Below are 13,089 nucleotides of genomic sequence, written 5' to 3' on the forward strand. Positions count from 1 at the left end.
CATAGCATAAGCAATTAATCATCTGGGGTGAGATCAGGAAAGGAGGTGGTGAAGGTGGTGGTGGTGGGGTAACGACCCAGGGGTCAGATTACTGCTTCCAATTACAAGACCTGGGGATCATGACAAGGCCGGTACCCCTGGGTCCATCATCATCATCCACTGAATCAGGTAATTTAAACTCCCCAGACAACAGCATTAATTTTTCATTTTTTTCATCATCATATTGCAAGAGCCTAAACTTTTTTATGTTGCATAGCCATATGTGGGCTTGTTATTTGTGGGATTAGTTGAATTTTTTTTAACAGCATCATTTTTACAACACAAATTACTTAAAAATTAACATTTTTTTTACTTATTTTGGGAGAGAATGGGAAAAAACTGTAATTTTGTCATTGATTGTTGCACAATTAATTTTGCACTGTTCATTCTGTGGTAAAAGTAACATTTTTAGTTTATTCTGAGGGTCAGTACGATTATGGTGGTACCAAATATGTATAGGTTTTTTAATGTCTTACTATTATGCCACTAACAATCAATGCACGCAGCCGGCTGCTTCCATTCATTCTTATGGGTGTGTGCTATTTGAAACGGCTGTTTCGATTAGTACTCGCTCATCTTTAGGTATACTTTTTTCCCCATTTTAATTTTTTTTTTTTTTTTAAACCTGCACAACATTTTAATGGGGAAAATGAAGTTTATTTGTATTAATTTAGTTTTTTCTTTTACTTATTTCAAAATATTTTATTCATTTTAGTTTTACTTTTTTTTTCCAAATCCTCCAAGTGTACTTTACCACTAGGGGTCCAATACAGTCCAATACACTACAATACATTTGTATTGCATTGTATTGTGCCTGTTAATTAATTGTAGCAGGCAATCTATTAAGACATGCCTTTCTAATAGAAAGTCTATGATGGCAGTCATGGGGGCCTTTGTTAGACATCCTCCCCCCCCCATCCCCAGTTGCCTTAAGAACTCATCGGCATCCCACAATTGCAATGAAGGGCACAGATGGGAGTGTTGGTTTAACTGAAAAACACCTAAGATGCTGTGGTCATTATTGACCGCGACATATTAAGGGTTAAATAGCGGGGATCGGTGTTATCACTGTCCCGGCTGTCAGTTACAATTAGAGAAGCCATTAAATATAACTGTTGATTAATTATGTTAGACCATTACTATATTATCAGTCTAATCCCCAGCTTGATATTACACTGCAGAGTAATCACAGATGGAAAAGGGTGACCTCCTATTAACTACTAATCTCACAGAACTGGTCCCAGGAAACAAACACTAAAACATAACTTCTATTAAATAACAATAAAAACTTCTGACAATACAGTAATCATCAGCCCACTGTGTTATTGAATAGTACTATGGCAAAACAAATAAACATAAAATATAAGACTATAAATTTCTTGTGTTTCTAAAACGGGGTCACTTTTTGGGGGCTTCCATTATATTGGTACTCTAGGGGCTCTTCAAATGCGACATGGCACCTGAAAACTATCCAGCAAAATCTGCTCTCCAAAAGCCAAATAGTGCTCTTTTCACTCTGAGCCTCACCATGTACCCATACAGCAGTTTACAACCACATATTGGGTATTGCAATATTTAGGGAGAAATTGTGTAACCTACTTTGGGGAGATTTTTCTCCTTTATCCACTTGTGAAATAAAAAAATTTGGGGCTAAATTGATGATTTATTGGAAAAAAGTAATTTTTCATTTTCACGTCTCAATATTAATAAAATCTGTGAAACTGAGCTGTATGGTCAAACTGCTCATTATACCCCTTGATATGTTCTGTGAGTGGTGTAATTTCCAAAATGGGGTCACTTTTGGGGGTTTCCAGTGTTTTGGTGCTCTAGGGGCTCTGCAAATGTGACATGGCACCCGAAAGCTATTCCAGCAAAATCTGCCAACCAAAAGCCAAATAGTGCTCTTTAAATTCCAAGTCCCACCATGTACCCATACAGCAGATTATGACCACATATGGGGTACTGCTGTGTTCAGAAGAAATTGTGTAACAATTGTGGGGTGCTTTTTCACTTTTATCTCCTTGTGAAAATGAAAACTTTGGGGATAAAATTACATTTTAGTAATTTTTCATTTACACATCCCAATGTTAATAAAAATCTGAAAAAGCTGTGGGGTCAAAATGCTCACTTCATAAAGTCTGTCAGGGGTGTAGTTTCCAAAATGGGGTCATTTTTTGGAGGTTTCCCTTGTACTCTACTGGCTCTGCAAATGAGACATAACATCCAAAAACTATTCCATCAAAATCTGCTTTTCAAACACCCACTGTCACTCCTTCCATTCTGAGCACTGCCATGTGCCCAAACATCAGTTTACACCCATATGTGGAGTATTTCTGTGTTCTGGAGAAATTGTGTAACAAAATGTGACATGCATTTTCTCCTTTAACCATTTGTGAATGTGTAAATTTTAGGTCTAAATAAATGTGTTATAGGAAAAAAAAATGAAATGTCTAAATTTCACCTCCATATTGTTTTAATTTGTGTGAAATGCTTCAAGAATTAACAAACTTCCTAAATGCTGTTTTGAAATATTTGAGGGGTGCAGTTTTGAAAATGGGGTGATTTATGGAGAGTTTCTAATATATAGGCATTTATAATCCCCTTCAGAACTGAAGTGGTCCCTAAAAAATTAGTTTGGGAAATTTTCTTGTAAATCTGGAAAATCGCTGTTACAATTCAAAGCATTCTAACATCCAAAATAATTTAATTTAGAAATAAAAGATGATGCCAATATAAAGCAGAGATATGGTAGATAATATTTATTCATGTATTTTTTCCATATGTTTGAAAAGCAGAGCATTTCACTTATTGAAAATTGCATTTTTTTTCCAAATTTTCAAATTATTTTTAGAAATAAATACAAAAATATTGAATAATGTTTACCTCTAACATGAAGTACAATGCATCATGAAAAAACAGTCTAAAAATTACTTGTGTAAGTTGTAGCGTCTCAAATTTATTGCCATATAAAGTGACATATGTCAGTTTTGAAAAATGAGGTCTGTGTTCTTAAGGGGTAATCAATCACAGTTATAATTATAATTATTGTATCATAATATTGGGGTAGGCTCATACCATGTTTATTTATTCAGTTGAAATATCCTGTTTTTCTATTACGTTCAAAAACAGATATCATACAGGATGCCTATCCTACAGCATCCCGTTGCCATAGGCTTGTATTGTACAAAAAAAAAGAATCCATCATAAATCATGTTATTCGTCAGGGGGAAAAAAATGATCTTTAGACCATGTTAACCATAACCAATCTCATTTAAAACCCAATAGCTCTGTTAGAAGATCAATAATAAAAAAAAAAGTCAGTAATGGCAATATCTGTGCTGTGGAATATATTGGCACTATATAAGGGCTCGTTCACATCTGCGCCCGGTCTCTGCAGGTTTCCGTTTCCTGCACAAAACAGAGTCAGGATACGGAAACCTGCAGGAGTCTTTCTCACCCATTCATTTGAATGAGTGAGAAAGCTGTCTGGCCGTGAGCGGCGGTGAGCGTTTTATGCTCTCCGCCGTGAAACCGGGTTTTTTAATCCGGACACAGAGTCGGACATGCAGTACTCTGTGTCCGGATTTAAAAACCGGTTTTGCGGCGGAGAGCATAAAACGCTCACCGTCGCTCACGGCCGGAACCGGTCTGTGGTTTCCGTCTTCTTGCATGCAGAAGACGGAAACCACAGAACGGAGTGCCGAACGCAGGTGTGAACCTAGCGTCAGCAACCTAAACAAATAAATTAAATCATGAGACTAAGCTGCCATTCAATCATTGTATAGTCGCATTAATTAACACAAAATAATCATTGTATGAATTGTATATGTCATCACGGTCGCTCACACATGACATACTGATGCATAGGCCAATTACAGAACAGTCTGCTTGATTTGCTAATGTGAGCCATAATAAGGGCGGGTTCACACCAGCGCCCGATCTCCTTTTTGTGGCTTTCCATCTTCTGCCGACAGGAGATGGAAACACGACATTCAGTGTCCGCTCGTGAGCGGCCGTTAGCGTCTTCTGGTCTCTGTGGCGAAACTGTTTTTTTTTTAATCAGACACAAAGTCCTGCATATCCGATGGGTTTGAAAACTGTCTGCCGATTTCCATCTCTTGTCCAGTTTCTCGGGCAGGAAACGGAAACCTGCAAAGCGGAGACCGGAGACCTCAGTATGTCATTGACTTTCTTATGTCACTAAGGCAAGGTTCACATCTGTGCACAGCTCTCTGTCGTTCGGTTCCACTTGGGGACCATAACGACGGAGAGTTGGACCACTAATATAGCAGTTACCTATGGACACCTGGAGACCCCATAAACTATTATGAGCTCCACAAGGTGTCTATTGGGTGTCAGACAGTTTTAACCATTTTCAGCAGTTTCTGCAGCAGAGTCTCCAGTAAAGATTCCGGCGCAGATGTTAATCTAGTCTGACTTTGTCTATTACCTCTACTATGTAACTATGTAACAGATTCTCGATGGCATCTGTCAATATGTCTCTTTATAAAAATAATTTTGACACATAGCATTCTGTGTCCTTTATTATATCTCAGCTGTACCCCACAGTACAATATCTATATACTGTCACTGCTTCTGCAGTCTGTACAGCATCAGCATAGATACATTTTAGCTATGCTCTTTCCTATTTTTTGGCTCTGTTTAGAAGCTCACTGCATACATAAATAGTTTGATAGTTGCCATAGTTGTCCTGAGTTAGGCTGAGGAGACCTGAGTTTTCTGAAGTAATATTAGCAAGTTCGGGCATGGGCTGTCTCAAAAAGAGGGAATGGTCTACAAAATCCCACCTAAAGTAGGTAGCGCCAATTTTGGGTGGGACTAACATGTCTCTACTGTACCAATACATTTTACATATGTATAGCATATTTTTATATAATTATGCTGCGGTCCTATTGTAGGCATCTGATATCAAAATTAACCAATACCTGTTTTCCCAGTCCCTTCTTTTTGGTTAAGCTTTTCTGTCATTGATCCTGAAAAAGAAAAAAGAAAAAAGAAGTATTAAATTAATGTTTTTTAGACATTAGAGGGGTTATCCGAGCATAAACTGAATTTTTTAAAAAAAGGTCTGATACTGCTATTAATAAGTTAGTAAGTGTCCCCAAATACCTTTACCAATTCTGGGTTTTCTGGGAATTCCTGGCATGCTCTGTATTTGTTTATATACAGTATGCATATTCCTGTTCTTATGGATTTACTACAACTCCCATATTTCCTTGGACTACACTCACAGCTGCAACTCACTCTCCCTCCCGTTCTCACTCACTCCAATCCTTTTCTAAATGCACTCTCCTTCCCTGCCTCACTCACTTCCCCTTCCTGTTTCCGAGCTATCCTGCCAAACTGCTCTGCAGGTGCTGTGTGGTGGAGCCTGTTAACTCAGGCATTATTTGGATGACCCAATGACTGTGTGACATTCTGTGTCCAAAACTGCAAGATCTACAATGTGCATTGTGTGGGCAACTGTAACCTCATCGGATATGGTGAAATTGAACCTGTAGTGGTCATGTGACCAAAGGTCAGACTGGCTGACTCCAGCAACAATGGGAAAGTAAGTGTATTCCTAAGTTACTTGTGGGGGTACGGGGAATACAATATAAAAAATGTACCTCCTGCACATCCCCTTTAAGACAACTAAGATATGTTAAAATATGTTATATATTAAAGTATATCAAGCAAAAAAATAATAGTGCTATAAACTTATTTTTGACTCCGACCCTTACCCACCTGATTACCCTCTCCTGCTCTCAAAAAAGGGTTACAAATATTAACCATTCTTGGCCTTCTTCAGTTACCCAATCCTAACTCATTTAAACCAACACTTCTCTAATTCTATTTATTTTGTTTTTCTTAATATATCATATTTTTCATATGGCAGCATTTGGTACCTATACAACTTCCAGTTTCCCTTTGCAGGGGGATCTTTCAATTATCCCAACTAATTATTTTATTATTATCAATCACTTTAATCCTCTATCAATGTTATATCCTTCACTGTTCAAATTATATTAGTGGATTCAATGGAAGACTTAAGTTATATAAGTTAAGTATAAGTTCTTACCTCAGTTGATTTATTAATTACAGTATATAATTACATAAATACAAAGGGTAAAGGAAAAAGAAATATTCAGCCTCCTGCAGTTGATTTCTTCAAGAGAATGTCCACTTTCAGATTTTCCATGGCTCTGCAGGGGTATGTGACTCCCTTGGCTCAGAGCTTATAAATCAATCCAGCAGTAAAAGAATATTCAGCACGGCCATATTGGATATTCTTTTACTGCTGGATATAATTACATAACACATAACGCAGGTTGAGAAAAAGATTCTTGACATATTCTTGGGATTGATTTATCTCTTTCACATCCTTTGGACATTTGTCCAAGACCACCATCTGATTGCCCTGAACTGTTTACTTTGTGATCCCTGCTTTTCATTTAAAAGTTTTACCAATGGGTTTTTATTGTATTGTAATTGTATATTGGTCAAAAGGGTAACTAAGGAAAGATGGTACAGGGACTTATGAGACCATGCGTACCCTGCTAAGAATTCTGGGTAAGGAATATGCAATTATGACCTCATTGGTTGAAAAGAGGATCTTGCACCTTGCACCATCTTTTAGTTACCATAACCTTCATAGACTTTTATGCTATTAGTTTAGATTGCTCTAGTTTTTTAAATATATGTAAATGTCTCTGGGAACATATTCTATATAAGGTGCTGCATGAAAGGACTTTGGAAATAACTTCTAAACTTTAAAATGTCTAGCGTATTTGATCTCTTTAACCGCCTAACGTCCTATGACATAATAGTATATATCATGGGAGGGAGACGCTTAAACCAAAAGGATTTACTATTACATCATAAAGATAGTGCTGGCTCAGGAGCTATAGCATATAAGCTGGCATCTAGCTCTAATGGCGATGAGCAGTAAGAACAGCTTTAATGTCCATTTAACACCTACATGCCATTATCAATATTGACTGTAGCATCTAAGAGCTCTCTTTGTGTTTGCCCCCATGCAACCCTCGTGCGATATGGTCATGGGATACCCTCGCATTGTCATGGTGACAGGGGGCTTCTAAAGGCCGCACAATATTATCATAAATATACCTATAAAACTCTGGCAAAGTCTTACAGATTTACTTTCACTTTGTAAAGTAAAGTATAGTACAGTACATTGCAATCCAAAAAAGGAAGAATCTTTATGTATCAAACCAGGCTGCTTTCTTAAAGGGGTTTTCCAGGCAGAATTTTTTTTTTTTATAAAGGTCTGTTAGTGCTAGTGATGGGTTAATAAGTGCACCCATACACCTTTAACAGTGTCTCTGGCAGCTGCTAGCAGCCTCTGCATTTGTTTACTTGCTGTAGCTTCCTTATGTGCAGCTTCCTGTGTAGCCGCTATACCTGTTCTCTCTCACTCATCCTCCTCTCCTCCTCTTTCACTTGTTACAAAACTCTCCCTGTCTCAGCCTAGCCCCTCCCACCCTCCCCTGCCACTTTTTAGCCTAGCAATCCCGCCCATTACTAGCCCCCCCTCTCGTCTCCCTAGCTAACCTATTCCACCCACTGGTAGAAGACAGAAAGAGGGGGAGCAGCCATTCCCCGGAAGGCTTGGTAAGTATTGATAGAGATAGAGGAAGCAGAAGAGTAATGGTGATGTTCTGTTCTGGAAGTGGTGAAATGGAATGTCACCAGATTATCAGAAATGTCCCTGAAGCGGTCACATGACCACTCCAGGGTTATGGGTAATTACAGATTTTTTTTAAATTGAAGTCAATTTAAAGTTAGGTGAGGGAGAGAGTTTAGTTTAGGGGCTAATTTTCAGTCTGAATCATAATGTAATAATATTAGAAAGAGTAACAATGAGGATTTTTAATGTTTCCACAATGAGAAAAGGGCAGAGTCTGAAGAAGTACAGGTGACATGAGCATGCAAGTGACTGAATATGTGGGGTGAAGGAAAAGCCTGAGTCAAATACAGCCCTGAGACATTGTACATGTTGCTTCAGTATTATAGTAATGGAGATGTCAGGGCTAGGTCAGTTAGCAGATGGAGGGAACACAAGAAGTTATTGAAAGATCTAGTTTCATATAAAAAGAAGGCATGTTACAGACAGTCACTCGTGTTCTCTAGTAATGTGGGGTGATGTAATAGGGTGAGGTAGGTACATAACTGGGCGCCATCAGCATAAAAATGGTACTGAATATTAAATCTGCTTATAATTTGTCCAATAGTGATAATGAATAGAGATGAGCGAACAATGTTCGATTGAATAGATATTCGAGGTATTCGATTACAATTGAATACCACGAGGCAAACACACTAAAAATTTGTATCCCTGCCCACCTTCCCTGGCGCTTTTTTTTGTACCAATAACTGTGCAGAGGAGGTGGGACAGGAACTATGACAACGGAGGCATCGAAAAAAAATCGGAAAAAGTAATTGGCTGGCTAAATCAGGTGACCTTCAATTTATACGAATGGTGGATTTAACATTCGGTTAATTTGAGACTGTGAACTATGTGACTGTGAGACAGGGATAGATGTACAGGCAGGGTTAGCTAGGGATTACTTTATTTAGGGGGGAATGTTACTCACCCAGATCTTTGGGGCTCTATCTGGGCAGGATCCCTGTCAGATTACGATATGCGCTAACTGACTTTTTTCCCATAGGAATGCATTGACCAGCATTGATTGGCTGTACAGCATTCGGCCAATCAATGCTGGTTCTGCCAGAGGCTCGTCTGTGAGGAGGCGGAGTCTAGGATCGGACCAGAATGGAGACTGCTATGGACTGATCTTAGACTCCACCAATGTTGATTGGCCGAATGCTATACTCTGTATGGCATTCGGCTAATCAACGCTGGTTCTCCGGTGTAGCAGTGCTGGCCGTGCACTCAGCTCGGATGCATCTCTGGTGTACCCGAGCTGAACGCACGGCCAGCACTGCTACATCTCGGCATAGGAATGCATTGACCAAAGTTGATTGGCCAAATGCCATAGAGTACTGGTCAATGCATTCCTATGGGAAAAAGTCAGCTTGCGCATATCACAAGCTGACAGGGATCCCAACGTAATACAGTGACTTGGGCATGTTAGATGCCACCAGACATGCTTCCCCTGCTGTCCCAGTTGCATTCCAGGGTGTTGGAATCATTTCCTGGGAAGTCATAGTGGACTTGGTGACTCTCCTGAGTCGAAGAGTGGGATCCCCTGAAACGAACATTTTTTCCCCATAGACTATAATGGGGTTCGATATTCGTTTGAATAGTCAAATATTGAGGGGCTATTCAAAACGAATATCGAATATTTTACTGTTCGCTCATCTCTAATAATGAATGAAGAGGAGGGGGCCATGGACGGAGCCCTGAAGAACTCCAAGAGGCAGAGGAGAAGAGACAGCGCCTACAGTCATGGCCAAAAGTTTTGAGAATGACACAAATCTTATATTTTCACATGATCTGCTGCCCTCTGGTTTTTATGTGTGTTTGTCAGATGTTTTTATCACATACAGAAATATAATTGCAATCATGACCCATTCGGGGGCGGAGCTTGACCGCCGTGTGTAGTGGAGGTATGAGCCTGTAGCTCCGCTACTAAAGAAGCACAGATCTCGTCCATCAGCCTCCATACCACAGCCAAGATGGTCAGAACCGGGGGTAATAAAGGGGGGGACCCTCCGGGCACCCCCCGAACAGCCAAACAACAGACTGACCTCCAGAAATACCTTCGCAAGAAGAGCCCGCTTGGCCGCGGCATCCCGCCCAAGATGGCGCCGGATATTGAGTGCGCAGCACTCTCCACACCAGGCTCCGATGCTGAAAGCGACAGTGAGGAGGGAGCCGCATCTACGATTTCCAGATCGTTCCTCAAGAAGGCCTTGAGTCAGGCCCTACACCAGGCTATCAACCCGGTAAGAACGGATCTAGCAGACATTAAGGCAGAGCTTGCTACTTTAGGCCGCAGAGCTGATTGGGCTGAAGAGGCCTACTCTAGCCTCACCTCCCACGCAAAAGCCCTGGAATCAGCCTTTGCCTCCCAGAAGGATCAAATTGACAGAGCCCTGATCCTCTTGGAGGATCAGGAGAATAGAGGAAGGAGACGAAATGTTAGGATAAAGGGAATATCTGAGAACTGTGCTCCCATTGAGTTGAAAGACAGGGTGTCCGCCATTTTCACGTCCTTGTTAGGTCCTGAGCGTGCTGCATCATTTACTATTGAAAGGGTACACAGAGCCTTGCGCCCTAAACCGAAACCTGAAGACCCTCCAAGGGATGTAATATGTGGATTATTATCGTATGTGGACACTCAGGATATCTTATCTGCAGCTCGGGCCAAACCGGATTTTACCCTAGAATCTGATAAACTTGCTTTCTTTCAAGACCTAGCGCCTTCCACACTAGCCAAACGCCGCCAATTAAGACCGCTTTTGGAGGTGCTGCGCAGCAAAGACATTGCCTACTCCTGGCTATATCCGTTTGGCCTATCTATTCAATTCAGGGGTCGCAGGCTAACCGTGCAAACTCCGGCAGATCTGACAAGTGTATGGGAAAAGCTGAATATCACACCGATTGACATACCATCATGGCTCCCTACTCCTGATCTAGCCTCCCTCCCAGAGCTGCCGACGCCCGGGACCTGGAAACATCGCACCAAATCGCCTAAATCCAAGCGTTCCCTTGCCAGGAACTTAGAGACCCAAGCAGATGACTGACAGAAACCCGTGGTGCCTCGCATCTGGACCTGCAGATTTTCTTCTTCTACACGTAAGGATACTTGATCGAACTTCTTGGTGATATCTTTACTCCTTAAGAGGTTTAGCTATATAGTTGTATTTTTTTTTCTTTTGTTGACTACCCTGGAGTTTGGACTGTCACCTACGAGTAGACTTTATCTCTCTCCATTTCTGTTTTTGATGTGTATGGAGGTTTGTTGTTCCCAGGGTTGTAGTTATATTTGACCCCTTCTCTCCCCGGGTCTTCTGCACTATCTTGGACTGTTGGTCATTATGACCCGATCATCATAAGTATATATGTGGACTATTTCTGTGCTTGCCGCATCAAGTTCTTTTTTCCCCCAGCAGTTTTCTGACCTAGGACCCAGCCGGTGTGTGTTGGAGTCGTAGGTAACTGCGCTTCCTCATTTAGGGAAGCTTTTGGTAAATAGCGGTGCTCAATCAGGCCTGAGCACATTTAGTTTTCAATAAGCTATCGATATCACAATAATCTATCTTCATTGATTGTTTTTGCATTGTTGTGTTTCTCTACGTGTATTCTGTTTGTCTCTCCCTTGTCTTCCCCTCCTCCCCTTTTCCACCATCTATCCCGCTTTTTCTTTTGGTAGATCATGACGAAGGCAACTGTAACATCATTTAACGTACATGGCTGGAACTCCCCTGAAAAAAGACATGGTGTTCTATTATTACTTCGGAAACTGCAGACGAAGATACTCTTTCTGCAAGAGACACATTTTAAAAGAGGGAAGATCCCTAAACTTCCCTTGAATTACTTTTCGCAATGGTTCCACTGCCCTAGTGATACTGGAGCCTCTAAAGGAGTGTCCATAGCTCTACACCATTCCATACCTTTCAAGAGTGAGCGGGTATTTTCAGATCCAGACAGGAGATCGTTGTTTGTTAAAGGCAAAATTGCGTCAGACACTTACACCTTTGTTGCTTTGTATGCCCCTACGTCGGGTCAAATACCATGGTTGACTGAGGTTCTGGACTCACTGAAACTCTTTGCCGAAGGCTCGATAGTATTAGGATCCGACCTAAACATGACCCTGAATCCCCTGCTAGATGCCTCTAGCGGAAAGTCACAACTGTCCCAGAGAGCTTTACGGAGAGCAAATCAACTCTTTCAGGACTTAAATTTGATTGACATCTGGAGACTACACCACCCATCTACGAAGGATTTTACCTTTTATTCTAACCCCAGATCGTCCTACTGCAGACTTGACTACATTATGGTCTCACGTATGATTCTGGAAAACTGTACTAAATCCCATATTGGTTCCATTTCCATATCGGACCACGCTCCTGTCTCTTGCTCTATGAAGCTGAACCCAATCCCCCGTCCTGCCCTAACCTGGAAGCTAAATGAACGACTTTTGGACTCACCTGAATCAAGGGACCTTCTGACCAAACACCTAACTGAATTTTTTGCTGTCAATTCCACTCCGGACACAAGCCCCACTGTGGTGTGGGAGACCCACAAACATTATATCAGAGGCATTCTTATCGCTTTAGGTGCTAAATGGAAGAAACAAAGACAACAACAAGTGGACTCCCTGTTGCAGCAGATTTCGACACTAGAAAGAGCCCATAAACGCTCCCAGTCAGCCGCTTATTTACAGAAACTCACTGCTTTGCGCACGGAGCTTAAAGATATGTTAGCTGCCAAAGCTGCTAAGAACTTTCTAAACTATAAACAGAAGTTGTTTGCTCACGGGAACAAAGGGGGTCGAATGATGTCGGCACTAATTAAGAAAGCTCAAGCCAGAACGTACATCTCTTCAATTAAGTCTCCCACAGGATCTGTTCTCACCTCTACAGAAGCCATCGCAGAGACTTTCACAAATTTTTATTCATCCCTGTACAATCTGCGATCTGGAGATGACGGAAAACCCGCGACGGAGGACACTAATATTAAATCATTTCTTGATTCGGTGTCCCTCCCGAGCATCACACCGGAACAGGCTGAGGAATTGATGGACCCAATTTCAGAGGAAGAGGTTAGATCCATTATTAACTCCCTTCCCCCCCACAAAAGTCCTGGCCCAGATGGCTACTCTCTAATCTACTTTAAGACCTTCCTCAATTCCCTCCTACGCCCCCTGACTACAGCACTTAACGCAGCACTCCAGGGCACCCCCTTACCCAAACAGGCCCTTGAGGCGCATGTGACACTGATTGCTAAAGAGGGCAGGGACCCCCAACTATGTAGCAATTACCGCCCCATATCTTTACTCAATCTCGACCTTAAAATATGGGCGAAATTGCTAGCCCTACGACTCAAACCATTTCTAC

General features: G+C 41.2%; 1 protein-coding gene across 1 annotated transcript in view; it reads right to left on the reverse strand.

Annotated features, from left to right (window-relative positions):
• SMOC2 (SPARC related modular calcium binding 2) overlaps positions 1 to 13,089 on the reverse strand; it is a 240,022-nt gene that overhangs the window by 126,260 nt on the left and 100,673 nt on the right. Inside the window, exon 5 of the mRNA XM_075267794.1 lies at positions 4,986 to 5,033. Within this exon, the coding sequence (XP_075123895.1) occupies positions 4,986 to 5,033 (48 nt within the window). The remainder of the gene's footprint in view (positions 1 to 4,985; positions 5,034 to 13,089) is intronic.

The sequence above is a fragment of the Leptodactylus fuscus genome, chromosome 3, assembly GCF_031893055.1.
Source record: "Leptodactylus fuscus isolate aLepFus1 chromosome 3, aLepFus1.hap2, whole genome shotgun sequence".
Classification (NCBI taxonomy): Eukaryota; Metazoa; Chordata; class Amphibia; order Anura; family Leptodactylidae; genus Leptodactylus; species Leptodactylus fuscus.